At 42.0% G+C, this 15,929-nt stretch overlaps 1 protein-coding gene across 1 annotated transcript in view; it reads right to left on the bottom strand.

Moving 5' to 3' along the window:
* Positions 1-1,004: 1,004 nt before the first annotated feature.
* Positions 1,005-15,929, bottom strand: part of PAPPA (pappalysin 1) — a 245,348-nt gene continuing 230,423 nt past the window's right edge. Inside the window, exon 22 of the mRNA XM_058302490.2 lies at positions 1,005-6,549. Within this exon, the coding sequence (XP_058158473.1) occupies positions 6,442-6,549 (108 nt within the window). The 3' untranslated portion in view covers positions 1,005-6,441. The remainder of the gene's footprint in view (positions 6,550-15,929) is intronic.

Raw genomic sequence — 15,929 nt, forward strand, 5'->3', positions numbered from 1 at the left:
TGTGTCTAATGCTGTTACAATTTAAACCCTTAACCTATTTATCTTATTTAATCCCAGCAACAACTTTATAGGGTGGCTACTTTTATTATTCCCATTTTATACATGGGAAAACCAAAACTTAAAAAAATTATTATAAATGACTTGCCAAAGATCATGTAGCTACTAAGCAGCATTAGATCGAAAGCAGTAAACTTTAGTCTTCGGTGAATGTTCATTTGATGGCCTGGGTGACTGAAGTTTCAATTATGAAGGAAAAAAATGAATATGCTGGAAGTAGATTGTTGAAAATTGTGTCCAAAAGGCTAGATGCAACTGGAAATGCTCAAGATTTTAGCCCCCTGAAAAGTGAACTTTCTTATAACATGTAGGCATGTTTTTGATTTTTGATTATGCCAAAGGCAGATTTTTTAAAGGGATTATGTAGAGGTTTAGACCTACATTGGATTAAGTCCTGTGCTACCACTGGTCTTATCATGCAGGCCCTGGGGTTCTCTTTCATGTTAGTGTATATATACCAGAGTCCCTTAGGGGTCCACAACAGACAAAACCACACCACTACATGTTGATGCATACAAGCTATTATGTATTTTCATAATATAGAACTTTAAGGTATAGTAATCAACAGTGGCAAAATATTTCTGTCTTTGACATTTTTGTGATATCCAACCTGTAATTGAGACCAGAGAAAACAGTATGGAGAAACCAATCCATGAGAACAGGCTAAAAAATATCATGAACAGCAAAATATGTCTGAGTATTTAAAACCGTATAGAAAAAATAAATTAGATGAACAATTGTGTAAATATAAATTAAAAAAGATGACATTCTTAATAAATAAAGTTTACTATTTACATTTTTATATATTGCTAAAAAGACTTAACTTAGATCCATAAAACCACATAAACAAGAAAAAAAATAAAACCCAAAATAGGAGCAGCAAATTTATAGGCGTGAGGTACAGAAAAAAGAACTGGAATTGTGTTTTGTTTTTGGTGTTTAGATTGTTTTCTTTCTTTTTTTTTTTTTTTTTTTTACAGTAGGCCAGTAGAATTCTCACAAGGACAGATTTTAAGCACTTCAATGAAGAGTCATTTTTTTGGTAGTTTCCAGAAGGTACCAAACAGATTTCAACATTATAATAATTGGAAATAACAATAATAATTATAGCAATAATAAAAAGGTATAACATGATACATAAATATGGAAGAGCAGTTTGTAATATGAATACATTTTCTCTAGACGAGATCACAGTTTTATTTTGTAAATATTACATTTAAGTATATATATACACACATATATGTACAACTATATATACATGTGCATATATATGTAAATTTATATTTATATATATAATATCTTTATATAGATAGATATCTGCAGACAGGTTATTGATTATAGAGACCCAAGAAAGCAACTCAATAATTGATCAAAATTCTCCTCATTGACTGCTGGTGTGTAGTTTAAGAAACCCCGAGTTGTTTGCACTCAGAATGTCATATCTGAATCATTACCTCTTCTTTTAATGGAACACTTGGTGTGAAATCTTAAGTCTGAGAAGTGAAGTGTCTATGGAAGAAGATATTTTAGGTATTCCCTTCCTCTGTAAAGTTGGAAATGGCCTGGAAGTCTTGAACAGATGACAGTAAGCTGACTTTTACACTGTAGGAAGTAATTGGCTTTTAATCAAACTATAGAACTGGGAAAGTCCAGAACAGGAAGAAACAATAAAGCCCACTTTATCTAAAAAAAGGGACTATTCCCCAATACAAGCCTCTCTCATAAGGTGAACTATAATTCAGCAACTCCAGTTTTCTTACTAAAATAGTAAATGAGCACTCCCGCTCTTTCTTAAACGGTCATGGGCTTGTTCGCCGTTGAAAATCAACCCACGGACATTGTGTCAAGTCCTGCCCCTTAGATGCCACAACTCATTGAAAACCTCAGGGCCTCACAATCCCTGCCCTCCCACTGTGAGGTAGGTAAGTATTATTATCTCAATTTTGCAGCTGGAGAAACTGAGGCGAATAGAGAGGCAATCTGGGTGGCTTGTTCAAGATCACCAAGCCAACTGCTGCCTGGAATCAATAATTCTACATTCTTACCCTAGGTACATAATTACTCACTTGGCGATTCAACATTTCTTTTAAAAATCAAAGAGTTTGTAAGAATTTGGCAAAACTTTAATAAATTAAAACACGGGCTTTTATTTGTTTGCTATTTAGTTGTTATACAATTGTTTGTTTACTTGGTTTGTCTTGTTTTATTTCTTAAAACCCACTAGAATGACCTCTCTGGCCATGTAGCACTTTTTAGCAGTGTGATTCTGAGTGCAGTCTTTATAAAGCTCAGGGATACTGGTAAATAGAAAAATTTGATAATGGGAAAAGCACAATGATGCAATATGACCCCTTAATATTGGGTCAGAACCAATATTAAGCCCTCCCCACTCCCTACGACCACTGATTGCCACCAAAGAAACTAAACGCTCCCCCGACAACAACGTATCAAGGGGGAAATGTCTTATTTCCTGGACCTACCACATTTACAGAAAATAACAGGTAACATTATAAAATCTCACTCTATGTCTTCTTCTAGGGAAAACTTTAGGATTGTATCTACCTACTCAGTAGAATAAACAATTTCCTTCAGGAAACACAAAAATAGGTTTTTCTTTCTTCTTAGCTTGTAATCATGCATTTTTATTTCCCTTTTATCTCTTTGTCTTCTATTAATCTCTATCTGTACAGCTTTGTCACCATCCATTTCTTCCTTTTAGTTTCCCACTTGAAGTAGTTTCAGATTAAAATAACAACAACAACAACAATAACAACAACAAAAACCCTCAAAACTCTTAACTTGACTTTATGGTCTCCTCTCCTCTCCTCTCCTCTCCTCTCCTCTCCTCTCCTCTCCTCTCCTCTCCTCTCCTCTCCTCTCCTCTCCTCTCCTCTCCTCTCCTCTCCTCTCCTCTCCTCTCCTCTCCTCTTACCTCTCCTTCCTCCCTTCCTTCCTTCCTTCCTTCCTTCCTTCCTTCCTTCCTTCCTTCCTTCCTTCCTTCCAGGTAAGACCTATAACAAATGGACAGTTACAACCAAGTTAAATCAAACCTGGAAGGGAGGTAGCTGAAATCTGTCTAAAGGAATTATTCTCAACAAATAGCATTTAGGTATTGGCCAAGGTGGGAATAAGACCAAATGAACACTCTAGGCAGTGACTCAACATACTAGAGCCAGGAGTAGCAGCTGGTACCCCCTATCTTCAAAGCTTTATGCTTTATGACCGTTGACTTCTCCCCTCCTTAACACCCCCAACCAAAACTGACTTCCCAAGGACTGCCTTCTCTTCAATTGTTGTTGGCACAGAAGCTGGGGGTAATGCAAGTTCTCTGGGCAGGGAGTTAGGGTTGTGGCTTGAAAACGCTTGCCAAGACGGGCCTTGGAGAACTGTCCACCTCATCTTTTCTTTCATGCTGTTAACAGACTAATACTTCTTCAGATCCTAAATCTGCAAGTGTTTTAGGGCCTCTGAGCTGCTGATAGACAACAGTGTTTCAGAGCTGCCTCTCTGTGAGTATGCCATTGTCCTAAACTGGAAGCGACTGAAGGGGAAAGATGATTTTATTCCCAGGAAGAAAATGAAACTGAGAATCAGTGCATTGAATGAACAGAGTTGACCATCCTTATTAAAGTTTAAAAAGGGCCTGTTAATTACACCTTCCATGTGGGCATGAGACTGGCCATCAGTCAAGAAGCCCTTCTTGCCTAATCTTTAGCAAATAGGAATTTGAGATTAACATGTTCGAATGGCATTACAAGGGAGACTGGGTGGGTCTTTACTCAGAGGTGCTCAACTGAATTTGTGAGTCTGAAGATAGGCGTCAGCCTCCAGGAAACTTCACTCAGTTGGAGAATGTGGGGACCAACAATGATGTGAGTGGAGGAAGAAACAGGATGAGGATTGATTTAAGGGAAGCTGGTAAGGTTCTTCGGTGGTTTCTGGGATGCTGATATTAGTAATAGACTCTTTGGGTCTATAGAGACTTTTGCATTACTTATTGGTGTAATTAAACCACTGGGAAGGATGACACTGCCATGTTTTTAGTTTCTATCTTCTAAGTTAACACCACACAGGAGACAGGTTGATAATTCAGCTAGGGCAAGAGAGGGGCCTTAAGGGATGGCAAGAGTTCTATGATACTTGACAGAGGTTGCTAAAATAAGCTCGATTTTTCTACTGTTCTTTTTTATTCTAAGTATTGGTCCTGGAATTACAGAAAAAAATATGGCCTGAAAATAAATGAGATATGGGACTGTAAGGAGAAAACAAAGACTTTGAACCGGGTGATAGCCCCTCCATTGCAGAACCCAATCTCAAAGTTTGTAATATGATTCAAGCCACATAAACTATCTAATAAGCATTGTATTCTTATCTTGGGCACCTGTGCGAAAAGCACCTTGATATATATTTTTAATATAACAGACCACAGATGGCCAATAGATGTCTTCTCAAGTGTTGTTGATCAGCAAGTAATTGTTATTGAGAGTGGTAAAGTAAGAAAGTTTATGAAGTTATTTTGGGTCGACATAGGAAAAAAGGACTATGACTGATTAATATTCTGACTTGGATGCAAGAAAGAGTAGGAGCAGCCCATGTGCCTGGCATTTCCCATTTCTATGCCTGCTTCTGTTTTTATTGGTTGTCTTCACTCAGGCTTGAGATGACTTGATTTACAGCAATCTTTATGTGATCCATGTATTTTAGACCATCCCATCTCTTCACTTTCCAAGTTCTAGGTTTCACAAAGTATGCCAGACATAATCCTCCTCTCCGTATCATTCTGTATTAGACTCTTCCACATTAATTCAAAAGAACTGGACAAGTAACTGACTGAAAAGAGGCAAAGAGGCTCCCAAAGAGGTGAGGGCTTCCATGTGCATTTGACTAATTTCCTCTTAAATTTTGGAGGCTGAACATGGGAGAGAGGGAAGGGTTATACAGTCACCGATGTGGAAGGGATAACTGGTAGTAGAAAGACTATATGGAAAACACCATGACCATGTAGGTGATTGGAGACTGAGGCTGTGAACTCTTTGTCTTCCCTCTGATGGCCTTCTAGAACACAGTCTAGATTGATTGTATCCAAGATGTTCTCTATCTCCAGAATTTGACTTGCTTGGGCAACAATGAGGTCCTCAGGACCAAAGCCTGCTCTAGTCTGGAGGGCTAAGAAGGCTTGGATAAAGATAACAACCCAAGAGGTCCTGTAACTCCAACAATCTCTGGATGGCTCCAACATCATAGAAATTTAACACTGTTCTACTTGGTTACAAAATTTAACACTGGCTTAGACATTATGGACTCTTGATGAGGGTTCCACTTTCTTAAGTCCCTCAACTCCCTTCTAGGATGAGAAGCCCACACATGGGGGACTTAACTTCTCACCATGTAGGCCAATGAGGGGTTTTCTCTTGCAGAAGGTCTACGTGAGCAGCTGTGGAAGAATATGGGTCACTTTTAAGGCAGACTGTTTGGTTGTGTGGGGGTTGTCCTAACCTAGTCCTACCATCTTAGGGTACTCAATATATAGGATAGAGCAGCAGGAAAAGTAGCAGCAAATGTGGTCCCAAGGCAAAATTTGGGGAATGGGTAGGTTGTAGAGAATGTTATGACCTCATGCCTCAAGCAGGGGCTGTTATAATACCTTGACATTCCAATTCTAAGCCTTTTCCAGGTTGGCCTTGAACCCTGGCATTGCGGTAAAATCCCCATGCCAGAAGACTGGGGCTTTGCAAACCTTGAATTCTCTGCCTCTTCCTGGGTTTTAGTTCCCTAGAAGGTAGGCAATCAGAGATCATCTAAATTTCGATCCCAAAGGTGCACACTTTGTGAAATGTGCATGCCCTACACATTCTGAGACTCAGGGTGTGAGCTATCCTGGCATTGCAACATTTGGTCACAGCAGTTTCTGCAACTCTCTTTCTCCCAAGGAGCTTGGCTAGGAGCTTGGAAAAGGAAAGATTGAGAATTTTTCCAGTCTCTCTCTGCTCAGTCTCCAAAACTGCCCTCACACAGATGTTTGTATGGTGTGTATGCATGCATGTGTACTAACCACAGATGTGCACACTCCTAGATACAGAACATGCTTCTTGCCATGGCCATGTGACAAATGGTTAGAATTTTAGGAGGCTCTGGTACTGCAAGCTGTATATGCAATCCATCTAAGATTTTGGGATGGGATTCCATTCCACCATTCAACATGGCAAGACACGGTTCATTTGCCCCACTGAGAGTCCTTCCTGGGTGAAATTAAAGGCAGACCGGTTGGGTGCTAAGGATCCCTGGTGTGGAGAGGCCATTCTGTTGAGCAGCTGACTGTGAAATCAATACCAAAGGGATGTGGGTCCTGGCGTTGGGAATTCTTTGACAACTCCTTGTTCTTCCTTAGCCATGGCTGTATCCCTGGAGGTCTTTCTGGCTGTGTTCTTGGGCCTGGGGGTCCCGACAAGCACAGTCACCTTGTAGGTCACAGGACATAGGGAAGGGTGTGACCTGTGGAGAAAAAGAGATAAGAAGTGAGCAGATGTGGCTTGGATCTACAGCATTAATTTTCAGAGAGGCAGTCCAGGCAGGGGGATAATCACTGGATTTGGGAGAAAGAGCTTAATGCAAGTTGTGGCTGTCTCTTGCTAGCTCTCTGATAGCCTTCATTGGTATCATCATCATAGCAACTTCCATTTGGGGTAGAGGGGCACTTACTATGGGCCAGGCAACATACTGAACACTTACCAAACTGGAAAGCACTGAATTCATTTGACAACTCTGTAAGATACACACTAAAACTATCACACTTTTGCAGATAGGAGAAACAGGCTCAGAAAGGGCAGTCAATTGCCCAAAGTAATAGGTGACAAATCTGGTATTTATAGTAGGACAGGCTACTTCTCTCTGAGCCTCAGGTTCCTATCTATAGAATTTGTATAATAAGTTACCACCCTCCACTGTATAATGTAAAGGCTGGATAGAATCATGAATGAAGACTTGTAAAGTACAGTAACAAAGTTAATTAATATAATTGTGCAATGGACTATCCAACTTGTAAATGACTGTAATGATCAGGTAAAATAAAGATATGAAAGTGTCTTTAAAAAACGTAACTCCCTGCATATATTAGTAATTTTGATTTGGGGAGATAATGATGAAAAGAAAAAAAGTATGTTTCAGGCAAGCTCAGACTGCCTTCAGGGAGCCAGAATCTGAGCAGGTTTTGCACAATAATTGGTTAAAAGATTTTGGGAGCAGATTTTATCATAAGAAAAAGTCAGAGATCTATTATCTCATTCCCAGACCATCCCTTCACACACTGTTTGAATTTGGGCCACTTTCCCTTCTAGAAAATGATGGGAAGGACTTAGCAGAGCAAGTGTCTTCCCCATCCAGCAGATGATCTGTCTTTCTACAGAGCACTCAGTGCAGTCCCTGCTTAAGCCCCAGCCTGGGCTAAAGCAAGTCGATTTCACCTCATTGCATCATGACATTTGCATAGAACTTTCCCTAGAGGGTCCCCCATCTGCGCAGATGGATTTAATGACTTCATTCGCCTCCTGCCTGGGCAGGGTCTCCAAGTGCTCACATATTCTCAGAGAGCATCCTTCTCTCTTTTACGTTCTCTTATGCACTCTGGCCTCATTCTCTATATATAATTCTCTTTCTTCTCCCTGCCTCTTTGTCCTTCGTCCTTATCCTCCTACATCCCTTTCTCCCTTCCTCCCTTTCTTCCTTCCTGCTCCCCTTTTTCTCCTTCCCCCTCCATCCCAACCTATGTCTCCCTGTAGCTTTATAACAATTAAAAATGTGGGGTTGAACATCCAGAAGATTCAAGTAAAAGCCTCAGCTCTCTCACTGGCTTCATGCATAACCTTGGGCATGTGACAATTTTTCTGAGTCGGTGATGAGAGAGAAGTGATAAAATTCATGAAAACATTCAGCACATGCTTGAAATATGCTAATATGTGCATGTAGGTGTCTGTGTGTGAGTGTGTGTATGTTTCTCTCCACTTCTTTTCTTGCTTTTGGTTAATCCTCCCACTAATTCTGTGGCTAATGAGGCAGAGACCATGAAGGACTTACTCATTGTCATTTCCCATAGAATGAATGAATTTCCATTCATTTCTCCATCTCTAGCTCTGTCTTTGTACTTACAAGTAACACATCTATTTTTTGTCTTTTTAATTAAAAATAATAGGTGTTCCACGCTGTGATGAGCATTGTCACAGTTTGTTTTTTCTATGCAGTGCCTCTCTTTTTTGTTTACAATAACTTGCTGTTCCCTGATCTGGACATTTACTTCCTAGCTTCCATGCCTTTGTGGAGACAGTGCCCTCCCATCTAGACTATTCCCCTGCAACCTCTTTACCTCCAAGAGAAGCACAGTACGTGAGAACTGGAAGACACATAAAAAAGAAGACTCTCCACTCCAAGAGGAGAAACAGAGGGTAGAGCCAAGTCCAGATCCAGCAACAGAGGTGGTGTGCAGAGGGTACCACCACGGGAGTCAAGAGGCCTGAGTTAGGAGTCTTCCTTCTTTCACACTTGCTGAATGACTTTGGGAAAATCCCTTCACTGTCATAACCCTCAGTGTCTACATCTAAAAAACAGAGACTTAAAAATATCACATTTCATATGGCTGAGAGGACCAAACAAGAAGAGACATGTGGAAACCCCCTAACCTGACACCTAGGAAGTGCTCAAGGCTGAATCTGACTTTCTCACCAGCTCACATTTTCACCATGACACCTTTGCCACTTCCTATCCCCTTTCCTCCATCCTCTGGTCTTGAGTAACCTCTTTGTCCCCAACTCACCTATCACTCTATCTGTCCCCTTCTTCCTGGCCTGGCCCACATTCTAACTAGAATTAAAGTGATCCACTTACCTCTAATGTCTTCTCTACAACTCTCTCTGTAATTCTTTCCCAGTGGGCTCTAAGACCCATTAGAGACAGTTCCGCATCTGATTTACCTCTTGTCTTTCCTGTAGCGCCTCACACATGCAACAATTCAACACATTTTATCTCTGAGAATAAAATCCAAAATCCTTGCCATGACTTGACCTCCACATACTTCTTAGACCTCCCTGGTTCCCTTCCCCTGTACTCTCTGTGGCTTCTTTCTCTCTCTCTTTTTTAATCTTTCTGATTCATCAAATACTCCAAGCGATTTCTTACACTTAAGTCTTTGACCTTTAATGCTCCTCTGCCCAGAATGCTCTTTCCTGGACAGCTCTTTTTCATCTGTTAATCTTACCTCGAACATCACTTGCTCCCTTATTGGCTCTACCAAAGATGGCACCATCACCTTCATTCCATATCACAGCAACCTATTTTTTTACCCGCACCTTGTACTGAATTACTGGATTACAGCTAAGCCTTGGCAGGACCATGTCTGCTCTTGAACATGGCATCCCCATCACGGAGTGTTTGTAGAACACATAATAGGCATTCAAAGCATCCATGAATGGATAAATGAATGCATGAATACTCAGGCAGAATCTATGACAGGGAGCCTCTGCTCTTACATGAACTTCTAGGTGACTTTGTACAAAATATTTCCCATCTCTAGGCTTCACTTTCCTTACCTGTACATTAAGAATTGATCTTCATTGTCTCTAAGTTTCCGTCTGGCTGAAAACCTTTCGTAATCTGATAAAGGCAGAATGTGAAGCCCTGGTCAGGGAGCTGTCTTGCATGTTTCCCTTTTGTCTTACTTAGTTCCATCAAATTTTCACAACTATCAGCTGGCAGAACACCTGCCACCAGTTAGCTGGTCACTCTGGCTATGTTGGCTTGGTCTGACCCTCTCTTCCCTCTCCAGGTCAGCCCAGGCAGAGTCAGCATTCTCCCAAAGGACCATCATTCAGAAACTAAGGGACGGAAACTCAATCAGAATATGACAGTCTAGAAGCTTTGTTCAGAGGTCTCCTTGTCTCCATCCTTACCATCTCCTTACCATCACATGCTTGTAATATGCTAACTGCACTTCCTTAAGTGCTTGCTAGCTGTTTGAGAGGCAGGCAAGCAGATTTGGTTGTGGGCTCTACATAGGAAAGGCATGAATTTGGACAAGTGCCTGGAACCCTGTGAACCTCAGTTTCTCTATCTGTAGGTCAGCGGTCTTCATAAAGACTTCACAGATGAGGAGTCTTTGAAATAATGCAGGCTACAAATGAATTCACACAATGTCCAAGACAGAGGAGATAAGCAGCATTTTTTTCCCTCTTCCTGGCCTCCTTCTTGCCTCCCTGCAAACTGTCTGTTCAGAGACTGACAGCCTGCCTTGGGGGCTTCTATAGTCACAAGCTTCCTTGCTGATCAAGGACCTAAAGCTGGGTCCATCACCAGCTCCATCCACTTGCCCAGCTGTTCCTGGATCTGCCCTGGAAGACATTTTGGCGAAGCGTGTTGGTGAACACCATTTTACATATGTGACAATACTACCTGAGGGCCTTCCACATGCCAGATGATTTCTTTCTGATTGCTCGGGGATGCCATGCAACCTTGTGGGGCTACCATCATTACCACCCATGTTTTAAATGATAAAATAGGGGCTTTGGAATGCTGAAAAACAAATGAACTTGCCCTAGCCCTCACTAGTAGTCAATAAGTATATGATACAGGAATTTGAACCAGCTTCAAAGATGGAGAGGTTTTCAGAGTGTAAGAGGAAGGCATTTCTTTCAAAACTTGGTAATACTGCTGTTTTAAAAACAAAATAGCTAATATCTTTTTATCCCTTATTTTGTGCCTTGCACTGAGGAAAACTTAATGTGCAAAATCTCACTCATTCCTCCCAGAGCCCTAATAAGGCAGGTATTCTTACTTTCCCCATTTGGCATCTTAGAGAAAACTAAGATGCAAAGAGGAGAGTCACATGGTTGGCAAATTGACTGGAATCTGCATTTGTGTTTGCAAGCACTTCTCTGAGGCAAGCAGAGCAGGAGGGAGGGTACTCTTTTCACAGAGAAAGAAACTGAGTCAAAGAGAGAATTACACCCTGATAAAATTAGAGCTCTGAGCCGGCTTCCCTGATTCTCCAAGACCCTAAGCATCTTTCTGCCTTCTACTCAAGAAAACCTACCACCCACAGCTTGAAAGCCATGGCGGCCAATTGACATTTGGGGATTTCCCAGCACCCAGTGGCTAGAAAGTCCCATAAAAGGCTCGGACAGCTGACGACAACAGAAGCGGACAAAGAAACAAGACGCAGCAAAAAGACACAGAAAACAGACAACCGGGGTAGGGGAGGGGAATTAAATAAATAAAAATAAATCTTTAAAAAAAAAAAAAAAAAAAAAGGCTCGGACATCCACTCTGGAGTTCTGACAACAAGCCCAGGCTCATGACTAAGGCCAGAACTCTCTCCCTTTTTTCTCTGTACTGGAGACAGTACACAGGCTTGGGGGTTTCTCTTTCTGGGTGATTCGTGAAGGCTAACACCTAAATGGGCTGTGTGTGCTCAGGAATGCAGCCCAGGCAAATGTACCACAAGGCCCTGGCTGTAGGTCTTGTCTGGGGCTGGGAGACAGGCAAGAGCTGGATTCTGACTCATTCTTAACAGGGAGGTAACAAGAGGAGTACATGCAGGGAGGAAGCAAGGGGGTTCCTATGCTGATGGCCAGAATGCTCTGCCACCCTCCAGCTATGGGACCTTGGGTAAGTCACTTTGCCCCACTGGGTCTCAGGGTCTTCACAGAGTTGATGGAAAAAGTTAATGAGACTAAGTAGATGAAAGCACACTGTCAAGTCTGAGGACTTTCCTGTAAGCTCCATTGGGGTAGGGCCCGATATAGTGCCTGGCACAAGGCATGGAACAAACCAATGAATACAGAGTCTTGTTTAAATGTGGGTAAAGTGGTCATGCAGAAGAAAGCACTGGCCTAGACAAGAAGGAGACTCGGGTTTGGGTCCATGTTCTATTACTGACTTAGTGTATGGTATCAGGCAAGTTACTTCCTTTTTGGGGCTTCAGCGTCTCTATCTGAAAAATGGAGGTAAAAGCAGCCTTACCAGATAGAAGTATTCTGGATAAAGTATAAAGTTGAGGTAAAGCATTTAGCACAAACCATGGCATAAAACATGTACCCAATAAACGATTATGACAATGATGATGACGGTGAGGTTAATACTGGTGACAATGGCGGTGTTGATAATACTGGCAATAGTGATGGTGAAGATAGCATTTTAAGACAGAAGGCTCTGACTCCATTATAAGACCAAACTAAAATGAGTGTCTACTTTCCAAATGAGGGAAACAGAGCCAGTGATTTTTGGAGAGAAGGAGTTAGTCTTACCTGCTTAGCCACCTGCCTGTTAACTCTTACTGATTCTTCATGTTCAGGGCATCCACCACCTCCTCCAGGAAGCCTTCTAGGATCCCTTGGGCTGCTTCAAAGCTTAAAATCCTTTAATGCCCCCACTGCACTCTGGACAAGCTCCAAACTCTCTGGCTTGACTTAGAAAAGCCTTCATGCCCCGGGTTCACCTCTCAACCCTCCCCCCTTGCACTGTGCTCTTGCCATGCTTAGGGAATTACAGTTTCCCTAATACTCACCCTTTAGTGGGCCTTTGCACTTACTGTGCCCTCTGCAGAAGCAATCTTCTCCCTCCCACCACCCCCCTCTGGTCCTTCCCCTACTTCATTTCACCTAGATAACACCTACTACAGTTTTCTGGTCTCATCTTTGATGAGGCCTTCTCTGGGAAGCCTCCTTGACCCTCCTCATTGCTCACTGGCTGTGTGCCCCCATTAGTACTTGACTACTTGTCCATAAGATTTGTGCTCAGTGCAGCTGGGATTGGTCTGTTTTCCTCATTGCTTAGCACAGTATGCATCATGTAACAGGCACCAGCCTGCGTTCACTCGTTCAACAAACAAGTTTGCGAGCATCTGCTTTGAGACAGGCAGCACTGATATACTTTGGAATTTGGGATACTTCAGAGAACAAAAAAGACACATATTCTTGCCCTTATGTAATCTGCATTCTAGCAAGGTGAGAGGGCTAGAGATTATCAGATAAAATATTATACACATTATATATGGTATGTACTATGGAAGGAAGAAAAAAGAGGAAGCCAAGGCAAATGCGTGCAGAGTGTCAGAGGTGATGGGGGCGGGGGGGGGCTCAGGAAGGGCTCATCAAGAGCATAACACTTGAGCAAAGATTCGGAGGAGTCAAGGGATGAGCCACGTGCAAAAACAGGGAACATGTTTCAGGCCAAAAAAACAACCCATGACCAAGGCTATAAGGTTTGAGGTTGCCTGGCCTGTGCAAAAACAGCAAGGAGTCCAGAGGGGCTGGAGTTCAGTGAGTGAGGACACAAGTATTAATAGTAAGGGATGAGGTCAGAGAGGTAAGGGGGCCAGGCAGAACCCACAGGGCCCTGGAAGTCACTGGAAAGACTGGTTTTTATTCTCGGTAAAACAGGGAGGCATTGCATGGTTTTGCATAGAGATATGGCATGATCTGACTTATTTTAAAAGAACTTTTCTGGTTGCCTGGTCTAGAATAGACATTGCCATACATCACCAGCTCAGGAACCCACCATCCAACCCTTTGTCAATATAGGCCATGGCCCACTCTGCTTAGAAGGGCTTCTCTCTATCCAATGACTCTGATTGTTTTCCTACAACTTATGGAAGCACCAGCCACCTTAGACCAATAGGGTACATGTTGGATCTAATGCCCTTTTCTAAGAAACCATGTTCTTGCTTAGAGTTGCCAGGCTTAGCAAATAAATATGGAAGCCCTCCATATAGTGTTATCAGTTGGGCTTGTCGTGTTGTGCCCTCTGGTGCTGACAAATTCTGCTGGGATTAACCTTTTCTTACTGTCTACTGCATTCAGTCCTAATTAGCCTTCGAGTTCCTACTCAATGACCACCTCACCCAGGAAGAGTGGAGAGTCCTGACATGACCTAATCCAAATACCAAGAGATAAAATCCCAAGGTGAGACTTGGCTGCCCAAGGTCACAGGGCTAATAAGTCACAGGCTGGGACTATACTTCCACTCCCCAGACATCTTCTGGAATCAGTCTCTTGGCAGCCACCTGAAACATGATCATAACTAGCGTTCCAGGCCACCACGCCTTAGAAAGCTTTGGTATGTTTACTATGTGAAGGTGGCTCCCCCTTCCTCCCTCACACCCCCATCACAGGCTTGCTTAGAGTGCTTCCAATTATAAAGCAGAATTTGTTGGTATGCAGGGAAACTGTTGGAGCAAGTGTTCTGGAAATCTGCTCTGTATTTGAGGCTCCTTAAGGCTCCAACAGGAAAATAATAAACGGCCTGATATCCTGAGAAGTTGAGTCCTGCCCCTTCCTGTCTGCCTCGCACTGCAGACAGGTGTCTGGGTGGGAAACTGGACACTTCTGTCAGACAGAGCTTCCTGCACTGTCTTGCTCTTGTCTGCCAGCTGGGCCCAGGTCACCCCAAGAGGGAAATGTGGGGAACAGCTGGTGTCTGTACAGATAGACAAGGGAGGAAAGATGGAGGCAGTAGACAGCCATCATTCTGGGCCAAGCCACTGGGAGGCCCCGCCCCGGGGACTGGGAAGAAGTTTAGGTGGAGAGTTGGCAAGAAGGAAGTCTGCAAGAGGGTTCTGAAAGCTTAACCCGGGGCCTGGGGTTCATACTCAGGACTCCATTCCAGGGGTCTATGAAGCAAGGAGCCCATCAACCAGGGAAAGGGCAAGATGCTTGGACAAGACACAATCCTATTGGAAAAAGCTGTTCAGGGCAAGAGTTAAGGGCTGGCGCCCAGTAGTTTAAACTCACCAGGTATACATCTCAGCTCTACCACTTTTTGGATGTATTGCCTTAACCCTCAAATCCTCAGTTCCATCATTTATAAAATGAAGGTGAAAAGACAACACGTACAATAGGGTTCCTGTGCTGATGAAATGAAATGACGAATGTAAAAGCCTTCAATGCCCTGGTTGGCAAATATGAAGCTCATAATAAGTATTAGCTGTCTAGAATAAGCAAATTCATAGTCATTTACAAGAGGCTGGGGGTACGGGTAAGGAATGGGGAGTTAATTCTTTTCTTTTTTTTTTAATTAGAGAAGTTATAGGTTTACAGAAAAACTAGGCATAAAATGCAGAGTTCCCACATACCAGTCTATTACTAACACATTACATTAGTGTGCTATATTTCTTAAAATTCATGAAAGAACATTTTTATAATTGCACTATTAACTATAGTCCACCATTTACATTTACATTAGGGTTCACTGCTTGTGTTAAAAGAAAAAAAACATGTTTTTAAAAATCTTTACTCTAGTAACATACATAGTTAATCGGTACAGAGTTTCTGTGTGGGATGATGGAAAAGTTTTGGTAATGTATAGTGGTGATAACAACACTGAATTATATATCTGAATGTGGTTCACAAGGAAAATTTTAAATGGTATAAATGTTGCAAGAACAAAAATTTAAAAACAAAAATAGCCATAGGACTGTACAACACAGATAGCGAACCCTAATAGGAACTTATGGACAATAGCTAATAATGCATTATAATAGTCTCTCATTATTTGTGACAAAGTTTCCAAACAAAAACAAAACATGAAAAATGGGGGTGCGTATATGGGAACTCTGGTTTTTTTGTGTGTGCATGATCTTCCTATAAATCTACAATTTCTCTAATGAAGGAATTAAAAATATGTATGTATATAATAAGTGCTATGTGTTTGGAGTCGGGAAATCCTAAATTCCGCATAGCTGGGTCACTTTGCATAAGTGGTTTCATATCTCTGAGCCTCAATCTTCTACCCTGGTGGATTGTTCTAAGGTCTGAATGTGGGAATATGCACTGAGATCCCAGCCTGCAGTCATATACTAGGACCATATACTAGGACATAGTATACGGTAAATT

Source organism: Dasypus novemcinctus, chromosome 8 (assembly GCF_030445035.2).
Source record: "Dasypus novemcinctus isolate mDasNov1 chromosome 8, mDasNov1.1.hap2, whole genome shotgun sequence".
Lineage (NCBI taxonomy): Eukaryota > Metazoa > Chordata > Mammalia > Cingulata > Dasypodidae > Dasypus > Dasypus novemcinctus.